This window comes from Perissodus microlepis, chromosome 5 (assembly GCF_051167445.1).
Source record: "Perissodus microlepis isolate ML-2025 ecotype Zambia chromosome 5, ASM5116744v1, whole genome shotgun sequence".
NCBI lineage: Eukaryota > Metazoa > Chordata > Actinopteri > Cichliformes > Cichlidae > Perissodus > Perissodus microlepis.
Window position 1 is genome coordinate 37,620,406 of NC_140465.1, and position 15,658 is coordinate 37,636,063.

Here is a 15,658-nt window from a genome sequence, read left to right on the forward strand (position 1 = left end):
GGCCACCTTCCAGGTCGCTGACTGGACTCCGTCGCCGACGCGGTCGGCATCCTGAAATGCTCCGACGCTGCCACTGCCTTCCACGCGGTTGGCCTTCGGATCGCCTACATTGCCACCGCTGCCTTCTGCACGGCCGGCCTCCAGAACTACTTGGTTTCTGTTGCTGGCCTCCTGGTCGGCCCCCTGAACTTGTGTACCTTGGACCCTGGTGCCATCGACCTCTGGGTTGGCCCCCGGAGTTACCGTCTTGTATTATTGAGCCACTGGCCTCCGGGTCGGCCCACTGAGCTGTGTTTTTGGACTCTGTGTTTTTGGTTTTCCCAGCTCATCTGTTTAGTTTTGGACTCCTGTTGCCGGGATTTTGTTTTGTTGGACTCCGAAGTTTCTGCTGGTTTTCTGGTTTCTGTATTGGAGAGGAGTGTCACCCAGGGTCAGATTCGCTGACAGAGGGATCGAACTTCTGGGAATCCTGTTCGCAGCTGGTCACCATGCTGTCACTGGAAAACTACTGAAGACTCTGATGTGGTCCCCCAGCCACCAAGGTTTATCCCAAAAATAACCCCTGGTGTACAGCCACCTCTAAATTCTGGAAATCCATCAGCAGGTGAAATGTGCTCATCTCCTTGTTGTTTCTCTGAAATCGGGATGCCCACCAGCACCGAGCTCCAACCATTTTGCTGTCCCCACAAGCAGCAGGGAAAGACAGTCAAAAGCAAGCATGGCCACCCAAGGAAGGCGAAAGTGCACTCTGTGCAAAAGAAAAATTCCCTGGCTGGGTGAGCAGTGCAATGTGGGTCTCTGTCTCCAGGTGGGTAGGAACTGCTTCAGGGTCTATCACACAGGCCCAAAAACGCCTGGACGCTTGTAATATAAAAAGGCCAATAAATTAAAAACTGAGTGAGCAAGGATAAAAAAAACATTTTTGTACATATTTATTATAGTTCATATTGCAAGTTGATGTTGTGTTGTATTTTGTTATTGCTGAATATCAGTTTCCACTATAAATCTCAAGTTCGTTTTTTTTTAATTTAAACTGTTGTTCCACTTTCATAACAATAAAATAATATAAAATGGCTGCCAGGTATTGAAAGCTGAGGTTATTCTAAAAAAATGGGGCAAAAGCATTCAGTTATAGTATGTTTTTTGACCCTTTTACAGCCAAAATTACCAAAAAAGTCCAGGCGGCCTAAATTATGCTTGGTCAATAAAAGGTTAATTAATAATTTTGGATGTTAAAACCATATTAAACTAGTTTTTCTTGGATACATTAATATTTCGTTAAAACACAAGTTCAGCAATCTAATGCTAACACTTTGGTGCTGAAGGGAAGGGATGAGGGAAAACACACTTTTCCTGACTTTTGCGGTCCTCACTTTACCTATTCCCATCCCCCACCCGCTGCAGTCACAGGCTTGCAGGTGTTGCTAATTAGTCGCGTGCTCGGTGCAGCCAGACACGCGGGGCGTAGCTCGGAGGCGAGAGGAGACGGCTGGAAGTATGAAGAAGCGTGACAGAGAGAAAGTGGAGATGTCCGACAGTCAGAGAATAGAGGATGAAGGGATGAATGTGGTAAGTACATTAAACAAACTATTTTAGTGTTTACTTAATAATTAGGCAAAGTGAAGTGTTTGCAGCCGACAGTTTGCTCTGTAGTTAGCATGCTTTGCTAATGCTTGCGTGACTTAGCTTAATGTGGTGTTCGACGACATTCTCCTAAACTGTACAATTTTTAGCTGATATCTTAACATTCATGCAGTCGTGAATGTCTGTTTTGGACACTTTTATTAGTTACTGTCGTAATTTTCGGTCGTCTGTGGGACTGAAAATGAACGCTTAATGAGCAATCAATGAGCTTAATGAGTAGCTAGCAATAGTGTTAGCTCCAAATGGTGAGTAAATTTCTAGAACAACTTCGTTCAACTATAGGCCTTAAGTATTCACAACAAGAAACAAGCTAAGCAGCTACAGAGTCTTTTCTTTTCAAAGCGTCAAGTTTTTGTCGTGGCGGGGAGGGTGGCAGTCGGAGCAGCGAGACAGACCCGCCGAAGCTAATCCAGGAGTCTGGATTAGCTTCGGCTGTCGAGGACCCAAGTTCATAATGCAATTATTGTCGTGACGAGCTAAGAAATGGCTAAAGTGTAATGTTGTGTCGTGGTATGCAAAACGAAGCGTGAGGTCGCGGGGGCAGCGACAGTACCAGAGCAGCAGGCGAACCGACTTTTCCCTCAGTTAAATATTCAGCCGTGGAAAGTAATTTAGTGGTGGTTTAAGTTTTGTTGTGATTGTTTGTGATAGACAAAAAAATAAATTTTACTTCTGCAGTGGCTTGATTGCTGTTAATCACAAACGATGAAGTACTAAAAATATAAAATAATAAAATTACTATCATAGTAAATTAAGATAAATAAATCTAACAATATTAAGCATGTGAACAGACTACTGCACAGCTTCATTTAAACTATGACTTATATTCAAAAGATTGATTTTTATAAAACCGTATTCATATTTGCACCATGTCTTTATAGTGACTAACATATGTGATTAGACCTATTGATGTCACCTTAAATACTATCCCATTATCACTAAGTGTGTATTTCTTACTTGTTGATGTATAAAACTAGTGTACTTCAGGTATGGACATGTTATGTTAGCTGTTTTGTGTTTGACCTCATCCAGAGTAAACAATCCACCAGACTGAAGGCACGTTTGCAATGCCTGAGAGACCATCATGATAAATGCTTGTCAAGAGCCATGGACTCCTTAAAACACCAAACACAGGTAATCATGATAGGGTTTTGACTTTTCCCATATTACAATATTAATAAATACAGTGGTGCTTCTGACTTAGATTTGTGACAGTATGAATGCATGTGCCAAAACATTCTGTAGGGGTGTGTTGGTTTGATTACGCAGGTGTACTGAAAAGATAATTTTTTTTTTTTTCACCAAAGCCAGGTGCTGAAGTTTGTTTTGTGTGTGTGTGTGTGTGTCTCTGTAACGCCCGAGTTTCACCCAAGCAACTTTAGCATCGTGTCAGCTCTTTAGTTAACTAATTTGAAATGGCTTTTGCCATGTGTGGGAGGAGGGGGGAATAGTGTACAAACCTAGGACTGACATTTAAGCAAGACATATTAGCCTTTTATAAATAAGTAGAACCTGTACCCAAATGTCATTCTAAACTAAAATGTAAAAATTTGTAGAAACTAGTACTTTGGTACAAAAGTGCATCATTAAGTTCTTAAATATCCGATATATGTATCTAAGTATCATAAATATTACCTGGCAAATAATGTACTTCAATATCAAATGTATACATAAAAGCAAAGTGTGTACACAGTTACATGTATTTCAGGGGGTGTTATCAGCCTGGCTGATCTGAAATTCAGCTTTTCATTTTTTTTTTTGTACTTCTGTACAGTACTTGAAAAAAATGTTTGGTACATCCCATCACTCAGTGCAAGCTGAAATTGTCTACAGCTTAGTTTACAACAGTACTGAGGGCCACTTTTTAAGATGGAACCATGTTTAGTCAACTATAGGCTAATAGAAAGGTTTTTTTTTCTTTTGGTTGTGCTGTAATTAAAGCCTTCTGAATTTAGACATCAAAACCAAAGTATGTGTAGTAATGCTGTGTTTTCTTACACAGCATTAGGTTTAAATAAAACAGAGGATGCATTTAGTAGTGTATTGGTCTTGTTCATCACCTTTTTGTGAACCTTATCAAAAGAAATGTTTGTCTCTGTAATGTTTAGCCATCGGAGAGAACAAACCAAGAGGGTGAGACTTCATCACAACCCCAGCTCTCACCTAAGCAACTTGCAGCTTCCAAGACTTTGGTAAGTAACAAATTGATTTTAACTTGTGGTATATAACAGGCTCAGTACTCTATAAGTTTAACAGTTTACCATGTAGATATAGATGAAAAATTAGCAGTGGTGCTGGTATCGATAAATAAATAAATAAATGTGACAGCTGCCAGTCATTATGTGGCTTTTCTGCCTTTCTTTCACTGCATGTTAGCCTAATTTGTATAAAAGATGGGTTATGTTCACACACACGTAGGTGACAGAACAGAACTTGACACACGAGCACAGCCCACAGTAGTGATAATGAAATGGACTTCAGGATATACCTCATGATTGAGAATCCATAACTCATTACCCCCCTTAAACCACACTCAATTAATTTTCCACAGTTATATCTAATTCTAAAGTGACTTTGTTATCCTCCACAGCTCATGAAACTTAATAAAAATTTGCATTCTGCATTGGTTGTATATTAAGATGGTGTGCAAAGTATGTTGACACTCAAGCTGTGTCCCAAAACCTAGGCCGCATCCTTCGAAGACCGAGAAGGCCGGAAGTGCGAGGCTTGTAAAACGGGACGGTCTAGCATTCAGATTTGCGTCACCAGCTGTCTCGTTGGCGTTTAATAAACTCAGCTGTCTCGCCGGCTCAAGTGACCATTGAACCCTTCGGTCAGCTATCGAGCAGCTGGGTAACAGAAGTCTCTGAAAACCTCTGAGCACTTTTGCAAATATGCGATCTCTTGATAAACTGAGCAGATATTTGAAGTTTACACAGCTACATTCTCACCTGAAAATATGTTAAAAGTTTATTTTGTGACCCAGAAAGAGTAATAAGATTAATAGTTAGTAGCGGCCGCCATTGTTGGAAACTGGAATCTGCTGGGCCGCGCTATGAATTCTGGGATATGGTGGGGCACAAAGGATACACCCAACCCATCCTTCAAATCTGGGGAAAAGGAGGACGCATTTGTCGGCCAGATTCGGAGGAGTCTACGAATTGGGACAGCCTTCGTGGCGTCGCTGTGATGTAATCGGTCTACAAATGCGGCCTCAGGAGGTTGCAGCTGACGTTTTGGGACACAGCTTTAGTGCCAGTCAGGACAAGAAACCAAACAAATCTCTCATTTACCTGAAAATGTACTAGTCCAGTGACCCTGAAAGGCATTTTAATAAGTTTAAAGGCAAGCTCTGTTGTATTGTTTTAAGGCAGATATTTCCATGATTTTAAGTGTTTACATTTGGCCTAGATATGTTATATGTTCGGTTATCATATCGATATGTGGAACAAAGACTTGACATGGTTAAACAAGATACAGGAGTGATTCTGTTAACTTTTTTCATAACTAAGATATAATTATTGTGGTCATGAGCTACGTACTTCTGCGCTGTACTGCTTCTTAATTATAGAATGCTTATTTTTCAGTTCAGGATTGTTAGGAATTTTAAAAATCCACATTCAACATTTAGGATTGAGTAAACAAATAATAAAAGCCAATGGCAGTACTTCAATACCAGTTCTTGTTACCCATCCTGTGTGAGAGGTGAAGGAGAGCCAGAATTGTCTGCACTGTTTCTGATGTGGATTAGATGTCATTCATATTTAGTGTTTTCAAGGTGCAAATTGCTGAATTGACTTGCATGACTTTCAAAATTGCAAGTATGCTTTACCACACATCTTATCTAACATGTTCCTCATTAACATTATGTATGTAGACATGGTAATACATGTGTCCTTTTTAATTTTATTTTAAAGCCCTCAGCAAGTCTTAATCAAGAGGGGGAGACCTCATTGTCAGATCTTTCATTTGAGCTACCAACATCATCTGAGAGCATGGTATGTGTCAAATAAGCACTTTTAGCTTATCCCATATGACCATAAGTAGCTCTGAAACTTTTTCATAACTTGCAGGTTTTTCCTAGAGTGAGTTAAGCTGTCAGTTTTAAAGAGAACCAGCAAACACAGCCCTGACCATGCATTCACTGTTTTGTTAGCATGTACTGTCTTTATGTCACATACTGTCACACATGGCCTGGCAGAGAACTGAACAACAGGAGGTTCAATCTGGCCTATGGGTGGCTTTGCTTCAGCTATAATGCTTTGCAATCTTGGAGTTGAATTTTTCATAAAATTAACTGTTTTCCTGGTGTGGTGAAGTCAGCATAAGTCTACACAGGATTGCAAATGTATGGGAAGTTAAAATTTCTAGATATGTTATTCAAATCAAACTCATGAGGTTGTTAGTTTACTTACAGAACTCAAAATGTAAAAATTTCTTTCTTAATTCGCTTTGGGTTGAGAAGTTAAAAATCAGGTTTGATATCTTTCTCGATGTATTACAGTCATTGCTGTCAATGTCTTACATCTCCCCTCTCTCCATAGGAAATAATTGTTGATGCTGATACTGACATCGATATAATCACTCCTGAAAGTTCATACTCTGATGCTGCTGACCCAGATGTGCCATCACTCAAACGAACTGACAGCATATTTGTAAGTTTGCATAATTCTGGTCATTTCCACACTTTTATTAGGGCTTTAACTTACTGTAGAAGACTGGCATTGCAGCATTGCAATTTTTAAACTATATGTACTTAACAAAAATCTTGGGCCACTCTTCATTCTTTGTATTTTACTAGCTATATGGGTATAGTTCTCCAGGCTTCTTGAAGGACTTTCAAAGGTCCTCTTTGGCTGTTTCTGCATTTGGTTCTGTTCTGTCAGGTGACTCCACACTGCTTCAATAATGTTAAGGTCCAGACTCTGGGGAGGCAAATCAATGACTGTTAATGTTCCACTGTTTTGTTTTTTTTGTTTTTGTTTTTTTTTGTCATAATTTCATCAGTTTTGAGAAGATCTCCAACACATGCTGCCCCAAACCATGACAGAGCCTCCACCATGTTTTACAGATGACTGTAGACCCTCACTGTTAAACCTCTCTGCTATCCTCCTGCATACACGTTGATGAGTTAGAAAAAAAAAAATTCAATTTTGGATTTTTTTTACTCCACAAGCCATGTTTCCAGTGATTTTTGTTTTTAAGTCCAGTTTTTGTGTAATTCGGCATACCTCAGCATCTTCTCAGTTTCATTTGGTTTAATAACCATTCTTAAGCAACACAAACATGACAAGACTTTGAGATACTGATCTGCTGTGGGTAATCTTTTTTTTCCCTTTTACGTTTTCATGGCTGCGATTTCTTTCTGTGCTTCGCTTCTCCACTTACCTCAGATTTTATTTCTTTCAAAGACACTGCACACCATGCTGAGAGATGCAAGGTTTTCAGGTCGTTGGGAATCATACTGTTGGTCTAAAAATAGTATTTTATGTCTGTAACTGTTATCTTTGGCATTATTCATAGATTCAATTAATGAAATGGAAACAAGTGATGTTTTAGTGACAGTCTGCTAGAAAGAAATTACCTACAGATAACATTTAAATTTTATTTGTTTTCTAAGTTGTCTATGTGGGGACACAACACTGGTTCATCTCTCAGGTTAGGAGACTTTTTTTTTTGCTTTGAATGATTCATAGGTCATTGTTAAGTAGCTTAACAAACAAAAACATTCCTCTGAAAATGGTCAGGTACAAGGACTGGACTCAAATGAGTGAAAAAGTAGCCAATGTCCAAAGAAAAACTTTGAAAGACCTTCCGAATGTCTGGAGAACTATTGCTCAAGAACACTTTAGAAATTACAAGTCTGCCTCCTTGGAGTAAAAATGTAAAGTAATGAGAGAGAGGAAAAAATACAGGAGTTTTCATCCAATTATTTGAACAGCTCTGTTCAATAATTATTTTACAGGTTGTTTTTTGAGGGTTTTTTTGTATCTTGTTTCACACAAACATTTGACATTTGGTTGTCAGCTGTGAATTCTTATGGTAGTGCTGAAATGGTATCATCCAGCCCTAATTTTTCCTTATTAATTTTATGGTTGGGTTGAAACTATCGGTAAACAAGTCTTTGTGTATACAAAGCCAAAGTTAGTGATAAAAATTAAAATCACTAAATCCTATAACCCTTCATTAACCTGGTAACAGTTCCAACAAATTAAATTTCACTTTAATGAAGGTGTTAAAGGGGTCTCACAGACGGTGTAAGATTTTCACACCTGGGTAATTCTTGTGAATTTAGCTATAAATGTGTCTATCTGGTTTTTCAGCTTACCAGTGAATACCTGCAGTCAATCTCCAAGGTGGCTGACACATCAGAAGCTTCTGGAAGTTGTATTGAAAGCACTGATGATGAATATATTCCATCAAAAGACTCACGGAATGAAAGCAGTTCAGAGGGATCTGACAGTCCTGCAAAAAGGGTCCCATTGTTGAAAATTAAGAAAAGAAAGAAGTCACAAAAGACTTCCAGAAGAAAAGCACTTCCAAGTACATCTTCGGGTAAGGACCATGAGACGGAAAGTGAAAGCTCTCAACCTAACCAGGGAAATATTTTTGTGATGAAGCTGCAAAAAAAGAAAAATGGGGCTAGAGTATACAGTAAAAAGCATCACTGCTTATACTGTCCACAGGAGTGCCATAAAATGGCAAGGCACTTAATACGCAAGCACAGCAGTGAACTGGCTGTAGCAGAAGCAATCAGTTTTCCTTTGAAATCAAAGGAGCGCAAACTACATTTTGACCTCATTAGAAACAAGGGGAACCGTGCACATAATATTGAGGTTCTGAAAGTGGGCTGTGGAACACTAATCCCAAGTCAGCAAACTAAAAAACCAGTGAAGCCAAATGACTACATGCACTGCGTTAACTGCCAGGCACTGCTGAAAAGACATTCATTATGGAGACACATTTCAAGATGCAAGCTTTCACAGAAGTGCAGCACAGCAAAACCAGGCAAAAGTCGGATCCAGTCACTTTGTGCCTTTGCACAGCCTGTCCCAGATGGTGTCAGCAGAAAGGTTTGGGAACTGGTGAATGCTATGCATCAGGATGAAGTCAGAAACATCATCAGAGAGGAGAAAAGTATCTTGCGACTTGGAGAACACTTGTATTCAAAACATGGACATGACAAGACCAAACATGAGTACATCAGACAAAAAATGCGAGAAATGGGACGGTTACTTCTGCGCTCACGGGAAGCAGGGACACTGAAAAAAATGGAGGATTTCTATGTACCTTCAAATTTCAAGTTTGTGGTTCAAGCAGTAAAGGATGTGGCTGGCTTTGATGAAGACAAAAACATCTACAGAGCTCCATCATTGGCTCTGAAACTGGGCCATAGTCTCAAGAAGATTGCAGATATTCTTGAGTGTGAAGCAAAGATGGCAGATTTTCATGATGAGGAATTTCTTAAGAATCTGAAGAGAAGCCGGGATCTTTATGAGAAGAAATGGGATGTGTGTGTTTCATCTCGTGCCCTGCAAACTCTAAAAGAAGGAAAATGGAACACTCCTCAACTCCTCCCTTTCACCGAGGATGTAAAAACCATGCATATGTATCTTGATAGGTACAGAAAAGAATACCAAACCAGACTTGCCAGTGATCCCAATAAGAAGAACTGGTCAATGCTGGCCAATTTGACTCTTTGCGAAGTGATACTGTTTAACCGCAGGAGAGAGGGTGAGGTATCAAAAATGCCACTAACTGCATTCACCCTGCGAGACACTTCAGGAGTCCATTCGGATTTGGCAGTAGGACTTTCAGAGTTGGAACAAAAACTTTGTCGCCATTTCCAGCGCATCGAAATAAGAGGGAAAAGGAACAGAAAAGTTCCTATCCTCTTAACACCAGACATGCTGTCCTCAATGGAAGCCTTGGTTTCACATCGGCGGGCCTGTGGTGTGTCTGATGAAAATCCCTTTTTCTTCTCTAGACCTGAAGCAGACACTCACTTCAGGGGATCAGATGCCATCAGACAGATTGCAAAGGAATGTGGAGCGAAGCATCCAGAAACACTGTCCTCAACTAAGTTGAGAAAGCATGTGTCCACACTGTCCACAGTCCTAAACCTGAGAGACAATGAGATGGACATCCTCGCAAATTTTCTAGGCCATGATATCAGAGTCCATAGGGAGTACTATAGACTGCCTGAAGGAACACTTGAGTTGGCTAAAGTCAGCAAAGTGCTCATTGCTCTAGAACAAGGCCGACTGTCAGACTTCAAGGGAATGAGCCTCGATCAAATCCAAATTAATCCCAATGGTAAACAAAATGTTCTTATATTTTTATTTCAGAGTAAATGTCTTTTGTGCTACATGGTTTTCTTATCACTGCTTTACAGAAGAAATGCAGGAAGATGTAGAAAGTGATCTTTCAGAGACAGATGCATCAAAGGAGTCATCTTTCAGTTCCTCAACATCGAGTAGGTGACAGGTTTAACTGTTTTTAGCATCCAGCCATTTACTGCATATAAAAATAGATGACATGATGGTTTTTACATTTGTAGCAAAAAACGTGGAATCTTATAGTGGCAGACTGTTAACAGAGGGGACAAACTAAAACCTCAAAGTACATGCCAAATTGTTCCGAAAGAGTTTCTCTCATTTTACTTAGTTATCACATGAATGTATGTTCAATTGTTAAATTTTCTGATCAGTTTGGTTTGAAGTGTACTTAATGTTATAAAAAGGCTGTGAGCTGTCATTATTGACAGCTGATTTCAGTTTGTTTCTGGCAGGCAGATGGACAAGAACTGTACCCCTTGCTGCACTGCCCCATCACTATTGTGCAGACACTTGATCCAAATGACAAGCAACAGATGTCTGCGCTTGTTGTTATGGCTTAATATTTGAATAGTGCAAAGATGTGGAGACATGCCATTCATCTTTACATACAGTTAATACCTCTAACAAAAAATACATTGCGTAGTGTAAAGGCTGAATGGGCACAGAGTTCAACCATATACCATTACTGACTTCTTTGACTTTTGACTTTTTTTTTGTCAAAGGATCCCAAAGATCGAGAAGTCAGCCAACCACTGAGTTTGATGAAACACACACAGGTATCCAGCAGAATAACCAGATGGTACCTTTTTTAAATTATTTTGTGGGTTTTATAAACACAGAAATTTAAAAAAAAAATTAAATAAAAAAAATAAAAATATATATATATTTATTTTTTAACAGGATCCTCAACACCTAAGAGAAGAAAGGAGACGGGATCTGACATTGATGACCCTAAAGAGGGTACTTCTCACACCCACCGCACACCCTGTTTTGCCTCAGGTACCTGTCTTAATTTAGCCTCTAAGCAAGCTTCACAAAAACCTAAAAAACAATTACAGAATTTTGATTGTGCGCTATCTCAATTTGTTAACAGGAACTTCAGCAAAGGAAAAGGAGTCTGACACTGATGCCACTAAAATGGGTAATTTGCACACAAACTACAGAACTTTAAGTCCCCCCCTTCCTTTTTTTGAAACCTGCTTTTACAAATTGGTAGAATTAAACCAAACAGGAGCACAGAGAGTATAGATGTTCTTTTTTTTGGGTATATTTCAGTTGTGCAAACCTGAAAACTTTTTGATTGGTATGACTGTCTAGAGCAGATTTCACATAATCCACAAGAAAACCACAATTTCTGTAATTGTAACTGGATGTACTGAATGTACTTTAGAAAGTATGTTAGAAGTTTTTTAGACTGATCATTTTCAGTATCCCCTACCAAAGAGCCTGATAGCACCATTGTTGCCTGTATTGTGTAACCTTCTTTGTACCCTTGCGTGCTTATTATTGTTAGCTTTTTCTATTGCTGCTAGCTGCTTGCCCACCATTTTATTTTCAAGCCACGTCAGTTCAGTTGGCATTAATTCTGTATATAGAGAACCATGAATGGGTAAAATCGTTTGCTTCAACCTTTGTGATTGTTTTCCTTCAAGAGCTCTGCCAAAAAAAATCACATTCTTTAACTGAAGGAGACTGGACTAGGTATTTGCCTGACAGTGTAATATTGAAACTTTTCAAATATTTTAAATTTTAGCACAGTAGATGAGTTATGTAGCAGGGTGATAAGACTGTACTGCATTGCAGTCACAATTTTGCATGTTTTTCAGTATTTGTCTTCTCTGTTCCAGGGTCACAAGGTACATATTTTTTCTACTTACAGTTTACTCTTCTTCCCATAGGACCACCAGGATTCAAGCAAGGACAGTGGACCACAGATGAGCCTGATGGTGACCACGCTACTGCAGGTATCCCACAGACTGAGGCTTGGCATTTGCCCACATTTCTTCTTTACCCATTCCCTTTTCCACACAACAGCTAAAAAGGCTATACTAAAATAAGCACTGATTTGCTTTCTCACCCTAATAATGCTTTTATTTCAAAGTTGTACAAATGTTCTTAGTACAACCTATCTAGACTGGATGATGACATGATGATGAATTAGTAATGATTAATGTAACAAGGCAGTAAGAAAAAACGGACGTCTTTCAGTACAAGGCTTTCGTCAGCGTTACAGCAGGCGAAATGTGTGCCAAATTTATTAAGGCTGACTACTTATGGGTGATTAGCTGGTTATTACTCTTGTCCAAAATGACTGTTACTGGTCAAAGAATTTACTGTTGTTACTTAACAGAAAAACACTTCTTCCTCTGTCAGCTCTTTTTTGAGAGCTCCAGTAGGTGAATACTTTTACCTGAAGCAACCAAAGTCATACAAAAGTCTTTATGTCATGTTAATTCTGGACAAGATCATTCCAGGAATCAGGGCTCTGTGCCAGAAAACATGTTTGGCTAAAACTAGGTAATCCAGGTTTTCCATTTCAGAGTGAGGGTGGATGCTGAGTCAGACCCTGTAAACCTAATCTGCAGGATTTCTTTGACTCCTCTCCTTCTCCTGGTGTATCTGAACTGGCTGACTTGCATTTTTTTTCTTTTTCTCATCCATAAAGTTGCCATCAAAGGTCATAGTTGAGTGGTTTATTTTGCAGAAATTTACATTTTTACAGACATTGAGAGATGTAGTGAGATAATAGTTTGTACTTAACAAGACCGCATTTTATAATGATTTACCAATGTAAGAATGGAAACAGAAATGACATCAGATTTACTATCAGTTAAAGATGAAATTTATAGCCCATTTTCTAACTCTGGATGGCAGTACAGCTGTTAGGCTGGTAGTTCCCATGTATTCAAACATTTCCTGTGCGTTACTGTTTAAAAAATCTTTTTAATAGTATGTAGTGAGTGTCATCATTTTTGATGACAAAGATCTCATACTGATGCAAATAAATACACTGGGTGCATCCTAATTCACTAATTTTCTTCTTTTTTTTTTTTTTTAAATTGAAAGTTGGTTTGATTCTAACTCTTGCAGGCCATCTCAAAGCTCGTATTTGATGAGTGAGGCAACATTCACAGAAGCAGGCTTCACAAAAGTAGTTTTCCATCTGACAAGCCACCCTATTTATATATTACTGATATTTTTATTTTATCTTATTTTTATTTTTTTTGAAGTGGCTGAGCAAACTGGTCTAATCCATCACATAATCACTGAATTTCATACCAATGATGGGGTGTTGGATCAAGTCAGTCTGTCAGCAAGAAACACTGATAACTAAGTTATTTGTTATTTCTACTCACAGGCAGATCGTTTCTAAGCATCTGATTTGATCTTTGAAATTTCATTTTTGTCAACCATTTAAATTAAATGGTTTCTAGTATTATGAATATACTAGAATATTTTGTATTTTTTAAAAAAAATTAAGTTCACAATTAGAACTTAAGTACATACTGACACTAATTCTGTAAGTGGATTCTGTCTCTGAGCAGGATGCAGTATGAATCCAGATGGCAGCTTTTTACTTATGTACAGGTGCTAAAGTAATAGCAAGCTACAGGGAGAAAACAATGCTGCTCTATTATTGTTAGTCTCAACTGTTAAAGCTGACTGACAACTGAACTGTGATTAGCTACCTCACTTGTTACAAGTGGATGTTTCCTTAGATTTTCTTGTATCTATCCTCCATCCTTCTTGGGAGGTACTAAGAAGCAAGGAAAAAATGCAAATGATAGAAAAGTGTAGGCAGTTTCAGGGACCTATGATGTATCCACATATAACTGTGATAAAGAACCTAATGTGTAATTTGCCTGTTCTCTGACAGATTTATTTTATTAATATTCTGAAAATTCATGATTTAACTGGACCCTCAACAGCTAAGAGGAAACAGTGCAAAATTTAAAAGTGATTACTCTAAAACTGAAGCGTCTACCCTTTTTAGTTTTGCCTTAATTTATCTTAAATTAATTATTACAACTGTATTAAGTCACTTTCTTTTCTATTTTAGGAACATCAAAGAAGAGGACTTGGACATCAGCTGAGGTCCATGCTGTGGAAAAGACACTAATGTCCTTCATTGAGTCTGGTAAAGTACCAGGAAAGTCGGAGTGCGTTGCCTGTATTGAGGCTTCACCGAAAGCACTTACAAACAGAACCTGGACAGGGGTAAAGTTCTATGTAAAAAATCGAATCACTGCAATGCAGCGTAAAGCTGCAAAAAGAGTTTAACAGCCTGTTCTTAATTGTTCATTTGTGCCTTGTTTGCCCCTTTGCAATGTTTTTACGTTCTGTGCTAGACCAATGTTTTTGGACGTCAAAAAAAAAAAACGTTTGGAAAGAATGGAACTCATGTTCCATTTTAATTAGTTTTAATTATGTTTTGAAAAGGAAAAGGCATTCCTGTTCTGACATATCTAAAAATGCCACCTTGCTTACCAGGGAGTACTGTCTTATATATACTTATATTTATACTTGTATATAATATGATATATAGAGATATAATATGATATATAGAGATATAGATATATAGAGATATAGATATATAGATAGCTATATAGATAGATATATGTATGTGTGCGTATATAGAGATATAGATAAACACACACTGTTTGTTGGATGTAAGGGGCTGAAGGTCTGACTTTAAAAGGCTGAAATAAATGTTACGTGAAGGCATAAACTCAGTTTGTCTGCCCATTTCATACAGTAGGTGACTTCTTTTAACCGTCAAATGTGGTTTGGTAAAAATATCATTTTGTTTTCTGTTAAAGCAGATCTGATGCTTCATATCTGATGAAAATCAACTGACAAACTGAATTGATTTAAAATTATTTTATTTGCATATGTTCAGTCATACCAAGTAAAACACTATACAAAATGTTACCTTTTGCTCAACTTTTAACAACATTCTTAAATTTCACAAGTAGTGTTTGTGTAATTTCATAACTTCCTAACTAATATTTTAGAATCAGATTTAAAAAAATAAATTAATAAAATAAGTATCTGGCAGTCAGGATGAGATTAATAAAACAATCCATCCATTTTCTTCCACTTAACCAATTCAGGGTCTCAATCATTATGTAATATGATAGTAAGGTTTCATGGATCAGTGTTGTTGACTGTATGCTCATAGACACATGACTGGTCCCCAGTATCAGTAGACGGGTTATGTCTGGTCCCCAGTAAAACAAAAATTCAGGTTTAAAATTTATTTGAGAGTGTTTGACTTTTCAAGTCATATTTAAGTTTAGATGAATTTATTATGAATTTAGGAGTGAAAATCATGTCTTTACACCCTTTGGAAAGGGTGGATCCCATCAGGCACCTGTCACTCATTGGACCCCACGATGTAGGAAAAACAGGTATGTGTGTGTGTGTGTGTCTCTGTGTGTGTCTCTCTGTGTGTCTGTGTGTGTGTCTCTGTGTGTGTCTCTGTGTGTGTCTGTGTGTGTGTCTCTGTGTGTCTCTGTGTGTGTCTGTGTGTGTGTCTCTGTGTGTCTCTGTGTGTCTCTCTGTGTGTCTCTGTGTGTGTCTCTCTGTGTGTCTCTGTGTGTGTCTCTGTGTGTGTGTGTGTCTCTGTGTGTGTCTCTGTGTGTGTGTGTCTGTGTGTGTGTCTGTGTGTGTCT

The 15,658-nt window shown here is 38.4% G+C and overlaps 2 protein-coding genes across 4 annotated transcripts in view; one reads left to right on the forward strand and one right to left on the reverse strand.

Annotated features, from left to right (window-relative positions):
- LOC146387825 (uncharacterized) overlaps positions 1-15,530 on the forward strand; it is an 18,199-nt gene extending 2,669 nt beyond the window's left edge. The window contains exons 1-12 of one of the 3 annotated variants that reach the window (XM_084929664.1): positions 1-1,569; positions 2,677-2,778; positions 3,753-3,836; positions 5,562-5,642; positions 6,189-6,299; positions 7,968-9,960; positions 10,040-10,120; positions 10,706-10,782; positions 10,884-10,982; positions 11,077-11,124; positions 11,882-11,947; positions 14,044-14,207. The exon at positions 1-1,569 is cut by the window's left edge and continues 2,669 nt beyond it. In XM_084929664.1, coding sequence (XP_084785790.1) covers positions 1,498-1,569; positions 2,677-2,778; positions 3,753-3,836; positions 5,562-5,642; positions 6,189-6,299; positions 7,968-9,960; positions 10,040-10,120; positions 10,706-10,782; positions 10,884-10,982; positions 11,077-11,124; positions 11,882-11,947; positions 14,044-14,103 — 2,874 coding nt within the window. In that variant the 5' untranslated portion in view covers positions 1-1,497 and the 3' untranslated portion in view covers positions 14,104-14,207. Of the gene's footprint in view, positions 1,570-2,676; positions 2,779-3,752; positions 3,837-5,561; positions 5,643-6,188; positions 6,300-7,967; positions 9,961-10,039; positions 10,121-10,705; positions 10,783-10,883; positions 10,983-11,076; positions 11,125-11,881; positions 11,948-14,043 lie in introns of all 3 variants that reach the window. The other 2 variants (XM_084929662.1, XM_084929663.1) reach the window with 2 other exon arrangements.
- Positions 1-15,658, reverse strand: part of rnf123 (ring finger protein 123) — a 119,069-nt gene that overhangs the window by 67,035 nt on the left and 36,376 nt on the right. The gene's annotated exons all lie outside the window — the stretch shown is intronic.